At 44.7% G+C, this 11140-nt stretch overlaps 1 protein-coding gene across 1 annotated transcript; it reads right to left on the bottom strand.

The window, feature by feature from the left end:
• Positions 1–358: 358 nt before the first annotated feature.
• On the bottom strand, positions 359–3977 carry LOC147455682 (uncharacterized). Its single transcript, XM_086515308.1, has 3 exons — positions 832–3977; positions 637–738; positions 359–535 (listed from the first exon to the last, which is right to left on the bottom strand). Exons 1-2 carry the CDS (start codon positions 1894–1896, stop codon positions 736–738), a joined length of 1068 nt encoding a protein of 355 aa, XP_086371434.1. The 5' UTR covers positions 1897–3977; the 3' UTR covers positions 359–535; positions 637–735.
• Positions 3978–11140: the final 7163 nt, after the last annotated feature.

Below are 11140 nucleotides of genomic sequence, written 5' to 3'. Positions count from 1 at the left end.
TGCTCTTGTGACGTTGTTAGCGACGGAAATACACTGGGTTTTTATAACCCCCGGCGTCGCTAAAATCGTCGCTAATAGCGTCGCTACGAGAGCATCGCTAGCCATAAATAGCGATGGTTATAGCGACGCCCGAGAGATTTTTTTTGGTGATAGGGCATTGAATGCCCTGCCACCCATCAACCATATTGTACTTGATTCACTTTTTAAAAAAAGTGCAAGGGTAGATAATAGACCCAAAATAGTCACCCACAAGACGCATTGTTTGCAAAATTGACAAGCGTAAAATTGACAATTGTGCACATCATAGGCAAATGTAATAATGGCAATTGTACAACATCATAGGCATAAAGAATTGATTGGCAAAATGAACTGCGGTGACAAATGTAATAATATACATGGTTCAAAAAGACGTATAAAATCCGTCTCATGATACATAAGCTATGAGAAACTCTAAACTAATGCTATCTAGCTACGGCTAAACTGACGTCGTCTAGTCAGACGTCTCATCGCGTCCAAGCGGCGTATCTGTCGGATTCTGCAAAAAAAGACAATAAGACAGCTTTCAGTAAGTATAAACATATAACGACATTTATAAAACAATACAAAAAATAGAAAAGAGTAAACCCTAATACTAACCATGCCGCTGCGAGAACTGAGAATGTCCATCAGGGCGTTTAAGCCCTTCCTGCCTGCGTACTCGCGCTCGTACGATGTGGGATCACGTCCTGTCATCGATCACTGTCAAAACATACAAAGATTTCATTATGTTAGAATTAAAAAACTCATAAACCCTAAACTATCGAACATAAAGAGCAATGCGAAAACAATTACAAAATCGGCCTCAAATGATGCCCATCCACCGCTCCCCAAGTGGTGCGAGCTCCCTGCCTCTACTCGCGCTCTGGCTGCATCCTTTTGTTGCTTCCACTTGTCGGGATTCTCGCGCGCTGCTTTCTTCGCATTCTTCCAATCTTCTTTGGCCAGCCAATCTGGCCTGTTCCACCCATGCTTGATTGCTTTTTGCACTTCGGAACGCTTGTGTTTGCAGTATTCTCGCATTCGAATCTTCATCAGGTCTTCATTGAAGCGCTGATCCCGTGTTGGAACGGGAAACTCATCATGAAGTATGCTGATGACTCTGGCTTTTAAATCACTTGGTACTTCACTCCATTTGTTTAGTATGTAGTGTCTAAACAGCTGAGAGCAAAGACCACGCATGCGCGAGATCACCTTCTTGCCGTCATCATCCATGATGATGCCGTTGTTGAAGTCGACGGAGTAAGGCAAGCCCTCTGGCCGGTGACGCGTGAACCTGGGTGTCCCGGCAGGGGTCTCTAGCGGCGTGTCGATGGGGGTACGGACGTCAGGTGTCTCCACCGGCGTCTGGGCCCCGAAGCGAGGAGTGTTGAGTGGGGTGGCTCCTGGTGGAGTAGGTAGAGGTGTGTAGCTGCTAGGAACAGTCAGCCGCGCAAAACCTGGCGTAGATGGCGATGCTGTGGCTGGTGTGGGGGTGGGAAAAGAAGGGGAGGGTAAAGAGCCTCGTCGAACACGAGGCGGTGTGGAGGCATCGGCGACGGAATCCCCACAACAACCGCCACCGCCACCACTAGAGCGCCGGTGTCTAGACGAGTGTGAAGATCGTCTCGTCGACACCGAAGCTTCGGAGCGCGCCGAATGCTCCGAAAGAGAGGGAGATGCGGATGGAGTAGGAACGCGCGATGATGCGCCAGAGCGATGACGCTCCACGTACCACTGTCTCTGTTGCGGTGACAAAGAAGAAAGAAACTCCTCATCATCCATACCTGCATTAAACACACGAATATTTAAACTTAATATTGAATGAATAGAGTAGACAATGACGCAAAGACCATTAAATACAATGACGTAATGACGCATATAAATACAATGACGCAATGAATTGAGTGATAGAAGAGGCAAGTAGAAAACTCAGAATTTTCAATCAAAAGATGTGAGCGGGAGTAGAAAAGAGCGTTATACACCATGGAAGGTACTTAGAGAGCTAGAGCTTTTACAACAAAGAGCAAAATTGTTCAAATACAATATTTGTGGCTTTAAGAGATCTCTCTCTCATCCTCGCATAACTCAGCATAACTTCCTATATCTATATAGAGCTCTCCGTTTAAACACATATCCTCTGTTTCATTTTGTAGCTCCTCTGCATGCACCCCATATAGAGTAGTAGCATCTTGATGCTCGTCTGGCACCACCGCAGCGGCTTCTGATTGAGCATCTTCTCTGATCTCCTCCATTGATGCCGTTGTGATTGGCACATGGTAGCCTTCATACGTCCTTGCACTACGAGGGGCTACCTCTATGACGTACCACCAGTTTGATGTAGACTTTGTAGGATGAAATATTACCTGCCAGAGCCACATAACTTACATGAGAGCTTTCAAGCACATAACTTGTAAAAGGGGGATGTTAACTATTTGCATACTTACTTGTTCACAATGCTTGGGTAGTACGAAAGTGTCTCTTAGGTCAGTCCATTTCTTATTAGAATCCACCTCAAGAAAACCAGGCTCTCCTCTACGCACAGTAGCGTTGCGACCCTCCATGATTATCTTGAACCATTGCACGTCGAACAAGTCGACAAAAAATCCTCTGTAATCGATCCTCAAAATATCTTGTAGCGTGCCGAAGTAAGTGAGTTCCGCCACCACAGGATCTGCATCAAAGGAACGTCGTCGACTAGACTGTTCAAATCTTGCCATGATTCCACAATCTTGAGTAAAACGTTTTTTGTCGATCCGTTCCACCCTAAAATGTCGACCTTTACACCATGCTACTGTGTATGACTTATACTACAACGAACAAAGATTATGAGTGGCCGTTCAAACGTTTAGAAATAAAGTCACTAGCTAGTCGTACATTGCAAACTTACCTTGGTCGCCCAACCCCGAGAGTACTCCCACTCTTCCTCAGTCACTTCATCACCATATTGTTGTGCGCTTTTCAATTGGTTGTGCAACCATCTTAAGCTCATGAATGTTGGTAGGCTCTCCAGACCCGTCGGATAGTGCATCGGTGGTCGTCTTCCCCGTCTCCACTCGATTCGTGCCCTTTGTCGCTCTTGCTTTGCATCCTCATATTGTGAAATCCACTTTTGCATCACTAGATTGTGAAGCATGCAAAATCGGTTGATTTTAGCCTCTAGATCTTCCGTCATCTTCTTCTCAACACCGAGATTGCACATGACAAGCCCAGATATGCGCTCATCATCTATGGTTCGCCATAGAGTGTCCCGGGCTTTATCAAATCCATCTAGCCACTCTCCAATGTACACTAGGGACTTTGATACCAACCAACTTTCTGCCATGCTACCCTCCGGATGTGCCTTTTGACGCACATATCCCTTAAGCGTTTTCATGAAACGTTCTAAGAAGAACATCCATCTGGAATGAACTGTGCCAGCTATTTCCACCTCATCAACTATGTGAACAAGAAGATGCACCTGAATGGTTAGCATGGTAGTAGGAAAATGTTTCTCAAACATGCACACAAGCTCCGCAGCATTTAGTTTGGCGAATGGTATGGAGTCTACGTTGATCTCCTTTTGTGAGATCCATTGCACCAGCTTTGCAAGTTTGTAGATTGTGTTACGGATGTCGAGAGACAAACATCCCTCAATGGAAACCGATAAAATAAACTGTAAAGTATGTGCAGCAATGATATTAAAGTCCACATTTTATGCAATGATATTAAAGTCCACTATGAACGTACCTGACACATTTTATGCCAATCGTGTGACTTCAAACCGGTAAGCTTTCCTTCTTTAGTAAAACACGTTCGGAGCGAGTGCATTACGCCAGTGGGGGTCCGCAAAGATCGAATGGTCTCTTTTACTTTGCGTTCTTGGGCTCCTGTGAAAATCCATGGTGCTTTAGGGAGTTTTATCGATCCATCAGATGCTATTTGCGGCCAATATTTCTCCATACGATCCACATTTCTAAGGTCAACTCTGGCTCCCAAAGTATCTTTCTTGCCGGTCAGATGGTCCCATAGTAGATTACCCACATTCTTGAATATGTGCATTGGATCGAGCAAGTGATTGATCATGAGTTGGGGCTAGTATGGTAACTCGTACCATAGAGATAGTCTCTTCATCCCTGGAGGCAATCCGTCATCGCACATCTCCTTCTGCTCTAACCATGCTTGTGCAGACATCCTTGGTGGCTCTCTTCCCAAAAATCCGTCGTGTAACACATGATTCTCTGGAAGATACGCTTGATGACCTTCGTAGATTTTCTTCTTCAGTGAGGGCACCCTATGTGCATTCAGTCTACGTCCACATGTGACACATGCTCTGTATCCGCTTGTTTGAAGCCCTGCATGTATACACATGATAATAGATCAACTATGGGAAAAAACAAGATTTACAGTGTCTGAGTGAGGAGTATCAATAGATCACCTGAGCATTCTGTTAGCCCGGGATAGTCATGCATGGTCCACATTAGAATGCCTCTGATCAAAGCATTCCGTCGTCCTGTGTGTCGGCTCATATCCACCACCTCTATGCCAATCCACAATTGTTGTAGCTCTTCCAATAGTGGACGAAGATACACATCCATATTCTCCACTTTATATCGCCCTGGCACAATCAAGCTTAGCCATAGGTGCCCCTTCTTCATAGTCAACCACGGGGGAATGTTGTAGTTGACGATGACAACGGGCCATACACTGTAAGATGTTGGTCTTTGACCAAATGGATTTACGCCATCCATAGACAGGCCTAAGCGCAAATTTCAAGCTTCCCAGGCAAAATCCGACCATGTTCCATCTATATGTTTCCAGGCTGCGCAATCTGCAGGAATTCATAGCACACCATCCGAAGATTTATTCTCCTCATGCCATGATGCTAGGGCGGCCATGGACTTACATTCGAAGAAATGCTTGATGCGAGGAAGCAGAGGAAAATGTCGCAAAACCTTTTGTGGAATTTTTGTCTTGTGGAGATCTACTCGATATCTTTCGGAATCACATTTCGGACACTTCTCCATGTCTATGTATTCCCCTCTGAAAAGAATACAATCATTAGGACAAGCGTGGATAGAATTGTAATCCATCCCCAAGTTTCGCAAAATCTTTCTTGCTTCATCTCGGGAATCTGGCATCACATTGTCAGCTGGTAGTATGTGCTCTTTAAGCAATCTACACAACATAAAAATACGATACAGTCGTGTAAAAATCTATCAGATCATTATACATTTAGAGTTTTATTAAAGTAAACTAATTGTAATAGATCACCTGAAAAGCGCTGTGACGCTAGTGTCACTCCATCCAAACTTTGCCTGCATGTTGAGAAGAACCAGGAGTGCTTTCAATCTAGACACGTGCTCCATTATACAATGGCGTATCGGCTTCACTTTTCATATCATCATAGATAAGCCTTTCTGAATCCATGATCGTCTCGATCATTTCATCAATCTCGGGCTCAAACATTGCCTCGTTGGGAATGTGCTCTGCATGATCATCCCCCGAGCTGTCAGAGGCTACATCTTGTGGCCTCACATATGCTGCTTGACCAAAGCGCCTACGAACACGTCTATTGGGTTGCAAGATTGCTACTTGTTGGCCAGCGTCAGAGTCCGACGAGTTATAATTGGCAACAACTCGATCTATAATAGATGGATCAAACTCGCCAAATTCGCGAACGTGCTACAAAGAAACACGTCTTGTCCGTCGCACAGCATGCTTGCATTGATTACAAGGACATAAGACCCTCGTTGAGAGATAGGTGTTTCGGTTGGACGGTCCCACATCCTCGTCACTACTCATAATGAGAATAAAAATCTTATAACCTGGACAACAAATTTAATATTCTATTGGCATTCTTCGTCTTATCTCTCTCTCTCTCTCTCTCTCTCTCTCTCTCTCTCTCTCTCTCTCTCTCTCTCTCTCTCTCTCTCTCTACCTCACATTCTCTAGTCATGTCCAATCCCCGCACACCTCGGTCTAGAGGTGCACGGAGATCAGAACCACCGGGTTATAATCTCGTCTTTATTGGTCAATACCTATATTTGTGGGTACAAGAAATCTACAGACCCACGTCTACATAATACTGCATGTAGTGGACAAAACCCCTTTGCCTCTTCTCTAGCTGTAGCACTTCACAACATCTTAACATCTTTTCATAGTAGATCTTTTAACTGTTCGTCTAACTCTAAACCCTAAACCGTAAGTAATTCTTGCGAGGACTCGATCTAACGTAAATAAGCATAAATCTAAATAAACGTAAATCTAACTAAAAATAAACCTAAATCTAATTTAACGTTAGTCTACATCTAACCTAATCTTTAACGTCTTTTGGGATAGTTTTCTACGATGTTAAAACTCTCTTCTTCTTGTGTGTGTGTGTGTGTGTGTGTGTGTGGATAAACCTAAATAAACCTAAGTCTAATCTAATATAACATAAATCTAAATCTAACGTAAATTATGTTATATTAAAAACAAAGAACTAAACTAACAGGGATTATAAGAACCTTAAAACTGATTTAACACATAATTTTTCACATAACTCGGCAAGAGTTGGCATTCTCATCACTAAAGATGTGAGAGTTAACTTCCGGCGGTGACGCTGCCTCATCTCCATCCACATCTGACGACAGCAATTGGCCCTTTGGACCGTTCTTGCTCTTGTTACTAACTTTGAAGTTGCTGTTGAATGACTAGAGGTTGTCTAGATGGTCATTGTCGGGGATGTAGTGACTCTTACCGCCCTAAAGATCCACCTTCTTTCCTATCTTCTGAAGACATTTCACCAGTACTTTTGGATCGAGGGAGCCCACCATGAGTGAAGGCAGCAATACCCTATATTCCATTGAGGGCTTTCTTCACTTGCTTCATGCAGGCATCGCAGTCTATGGAGACCTAAATCTAATCTAATATAACGTAAATCTAAATCTAGCGTAAATAAACATAAATCTAACTAAAAATAAACCTAAATCTAATCTAATTTAACTTAAATAAACCTAAATCTAATTTAACGTAAGTCTACATCTAACCTAATCTTTAACGTCTTTTAGGATAGTTTCCTACGACGTTATAACTCTCTTCTTCTTGTGTGTGTGCGCGTGTGTGGATGTGTGTGCCAATAAAAAGAGATAAATGGTATAACCTTTCTATCACCCATGCCAAGTATGATAGATTGGTTATGCCATTTCCCTCTTGAATAATAGGTCTTGAGTTCAACTCCTCGTCGGCTAGATCTTTAAGTCTTTTAATTTTAATTAGTTTCCTACGACGTTAAATTAGTTTCTCTCTCTTTCTCTCTCAATGTGTGTGCGTTTTTTGTTTATGCATGTTTTCTCTCTCTTTTCCTCTCTCAATGTGTGCGTTTTTTGTTTATGCATGTTCTCTCTCTCTTTTCCTCTCTCAATGTGTGCGTTTTTTGTTTATGCATGCTCTCTCTCTCTCTTTTCCTCTCTCAATGTGTGTGTGCATTCTTTGTTTATGTATATGTGTGTGCGTTTTTGTTTATGTTTGTACTCTTTCTCTCTCTCTCTCTCTCTCTCTCTCTCTCTCTCTCAAAAACACTATGTGTGTGTGTGTGTGTGTGTGTGAGAGAGAGAGAGAGAGAGAGGGAGAGAGAAAGAGGGAAAGGGAACATGAGAGTGAGGAGAGGGAAGGAGCATACCTGGCTCTCCTTCCTCTCCTCGTGTGTGTGTGTGTGTGTGTGTGTGTGTGTGGAGAAGAAAGAGAGAGAGAGAGAGAGAGAGAGAGAGGGAGAGCGTTACCTGCTCCTTGCTTGAGGGCACCGAAAAACTCAGATCTGAGATCTGAGTTTTTGGGCGCTCTCTGTTATTTTTTTTAGCCTAGCCGGCGTCGCTATGAGCGTCGCAAATTTACAAGTAAATTTGCGACGCTCATAGCGACGCCTGGATTTTTTTTTTTGAGCGTCGCTGTGTGAGCGTCACTAATATGAATAGCCTCTTGTAGTGTTTGTTGCCACATAAATGTTGCTTTTATATCTTGTTTGATGTGAGCCGAACGATCTCTCTTGGTATCTACTAACATAATATGGTGGAAGGAGGAGCCCTTTACACGTGTCGCCATTTACGACATGAAAGCTGAAGTCCAAAACAACAACAAGCCCTTTTGCACGCGATAAAAAGGGGGTAAGAGAGAGAGGCCGCCGAAGGCGGCTAGCCGTACTAGTAGGCTATAACGTCTCTCCGTATATCAAAGAGCAAAGAGAAAACAAGGCTCTTATTTTGAAGATCTTTGCATGCATTTCTCTAGAGAAACTCTGGATTTACACCACTTTTTACCAATTTTTTATTGAAACTAACGTAAGAAGTCCTCAGTGCATATTGGGTCGTTTTGAACTTCATTCATTAATTTATCATGAAGATTCCATCCGCCTTAAACTTTTCTGAGCTTCACATCACCCAAGCGATCGTTCGCACGAGCTGTCCTCTCCCACCACAAGCCATTGTTATCTACCTTCTTCAGGTTGACAGTCGTATGGCACTCTCGATTGCCAGCTTGTGCTCATCTTCGCCTTCTGTTGTCCTCCTTCTCTACAGAAGCAAGCCGGGGTTCTCTGGTCATGGACGGACTCCCACAAAGACTCCTACCAACTTGGGTTTGCCCACGGGAGATCCTCTCTCTCTCTCTCTCTCTCTCTCTCTCTCTCTCTCACCTTCACATGAACACACAGCAGACTCGGACCCTGCCTGTCGTCCTCTGCAGTACATACCATCTCATTCTCTCTCTTTCCATGCACTCGAGCTGTGTTTCCTCCTCTGTTCATCCCTACACCTCCGGGTCCTTTCCCTGGCTCAGCTTGGTGTGCCTGGTCGCGACCTCCATTGTGCATGAATCCTCGCCACCTGCGTTCGCCAGGCTGAACTAGGCTGTCCACAACAGAGGTAAGGAGAGAAAGAGGCACTATTAGCTAGCATCGTAGATCCCACGCCGTGGAATGCGGTGGCGCTAGCTGTAACTGTAGAGAACATCAACCTTGGCAAGAGGGCTATGGGCAGCAGTTGCGCGATGCTGCAAATATCACCATCAGAAAAAAATCTGAATGATTCTCTCTCTCTCTCTCCCCCCCCCCCCCCCCCCCCCCCCTCACACGTGCCTTGTCCGCCCTTTTTCTCCTCCAAGGGTTGCAAGAATCTCCATAGATTCTAGCAAAAGTAATGAAAGCAAAATTTTAGGGACATAGTGGCCAAAAAACTGATTTCTATTTGGAGGTTGTAGTTGGATTGTGTGTTTTGGGCTTTGATTGATGTGAGACTTAAAAATGAGAATCGCGTAGGCCTATAGGTGTTTGCTTGCTAGAAAATTTGCCAACACTAAAGCATCGTTTTTCTTGCAATGCCTACTACTACTAGGTCTATTGTAAATTATTCATTAATTAGTCACCCAGATTCGTTTCGAATCTCCTAAATCGAAGGCAAAAGAAGGCTTCTTGTCATTGTCATTCTCTCTCTGTCATCCTCTCTGCAGAGCCAGTTTCGCTAACCATCACTGCCTCTGCATACCCCTCACCCTCCTCTCGATTATCCTCTCACGCTCTCTGCAGAGCCAGTCCCGCTAACCATCGCTGCCGATGCACACGCTCTCCGACCTCAGGACGTCTCTCTCTCCAACTCTCCCACAAGGAAACCGTCTCTCTCTCTGTGTCGTACGAAACACGATCACCAGTTCTTGGCCCTCTTCCAGGAAGGCGAAACAAGGTCGTCTGGCCTGCTCAGAAGGAGGTAGATGACCTCGCCTCGCAGGGGGAAAAAAAAATTTGCATCTATTGTTGGGGCATTGAGTTAACCTTGCACTCTCCCTGCATCCATCCGCATGCAAAACATACAGGTCTGCTACTCGCACTCACACGATGGGGATGTGTCCCTCTTCCCCCCTCTTTCTTCATGCCTTCGCATTCTGAAACCTCTGCAACCTCATATAGATGGGATCCTACTCTCTTTGCACCATGTTGGCCTGACACACGCGGCAACTGGCCTCTCTCTCTCTCTCTCTCTCTCTCTCTCTCTCTCTCTCTTCCAGATGTCATGGAACCCGCTTCGTAGATGCCCTCCACTGCCTCCAATGTCTGGGAAAAATGCTTAATATCGTGCGATTTTCAATTCGAAAAATGTCGGTTGACGAGAAGGCGAAAAGGGGAAATTCTGCAGCAAAATAGAGGGAAATAGAGTAAAAACCCAAAAAACAATTTAATTTTCTAAAATATCCTCTTAACAAAATCAACGAAAGAAAAAATGACTTGGCCGTTCCATCTTTTCATTCCACTTGCATTGTGAGGGGCACAAGCGGAGAAAGCGGACAGGCGCACAAGAGCAGAGAACTATCCCAAGAGACCTTAAAGATCTATCCGCCGATGAGGAGACTTGAGCTCAAGACTTGTTATTCAAGAGGGAACCGGCATTTTTGAAACTAAAAACGGCACGATATCAAGCCGAGACAGATCTTCCCCGAACATTGATGCGCCATGCCCATGGGAACCCCCCCCTCTCTCCCTAGATCACCTTTCATCCAAACTTAATAAGAAGCATCTTTTGTGATTCCTATAAAAACTAATGAAAAGCAACATTTTGGGGACTTTACATATGGGTCGTTTTGAACTTCATTCATTAATTTATCATGAAGATTCCATCTGCCTTAAACTTTTCTGAGCTTCACATCACCCAAGCGATCGTTCGCACGAGCTGTCCTCTCCCACCACTAGCCATTGTTATCTACCTTCTTCAGGTTGACAGTTGTATGGCACTCTCGATTGCCAGCTTGTGCTCATCTTCGCCTTCTGTTGTCCTCCTTCTCTACAGAAGCAAGCTGGGGTTCTCTGCTCATCGACGGGCTCCCACAAAGACTCCTACCAACTTGGGTCCGCCCTTGGTTTGCCCACGGGAGATCCTCTCTCTCTCTCTCTCTCTCTCTCTCTCTCTCTCTCTCTCTCTCTCTCTCTCTCTCTCTCTCTCTCTCTCTCTCTCTCTCTCTCTCTCTCACCACCTTCAGACGAACGCACAGCAGACTCGGACCATGCCTGTCGTCCTCTGCAGTACATACCATTTCATTCTCTCTCTTTCCATGCACTCGAGCTGTGTTTCTTGCTCCGTTCATCCCTACACCTCCGGGTCCTTTCCCTGGCTCAGCTTGGTGC

Source organism: Adiantum capillus-veneris, chromosome 6 (assembly GCF_014529385.1).
Source record: "Adiantum capillus-veneris isolate H3 chromosome 6, ASM1452938v2, whole genome shotgun sequence".
Lineage (NCBI taxonomy): Eukaryota > Viridiplantae > Streptophyta > Polypodiopsida > Polypodiales > Pteridaceae > Adiantum > Adiantum capillus-veneris.
The sequence above is the reverse complement of the archived record's forward strand: the minus strand, read 5'-3'. Positions and strand labels throughout refer to the sequence as shown.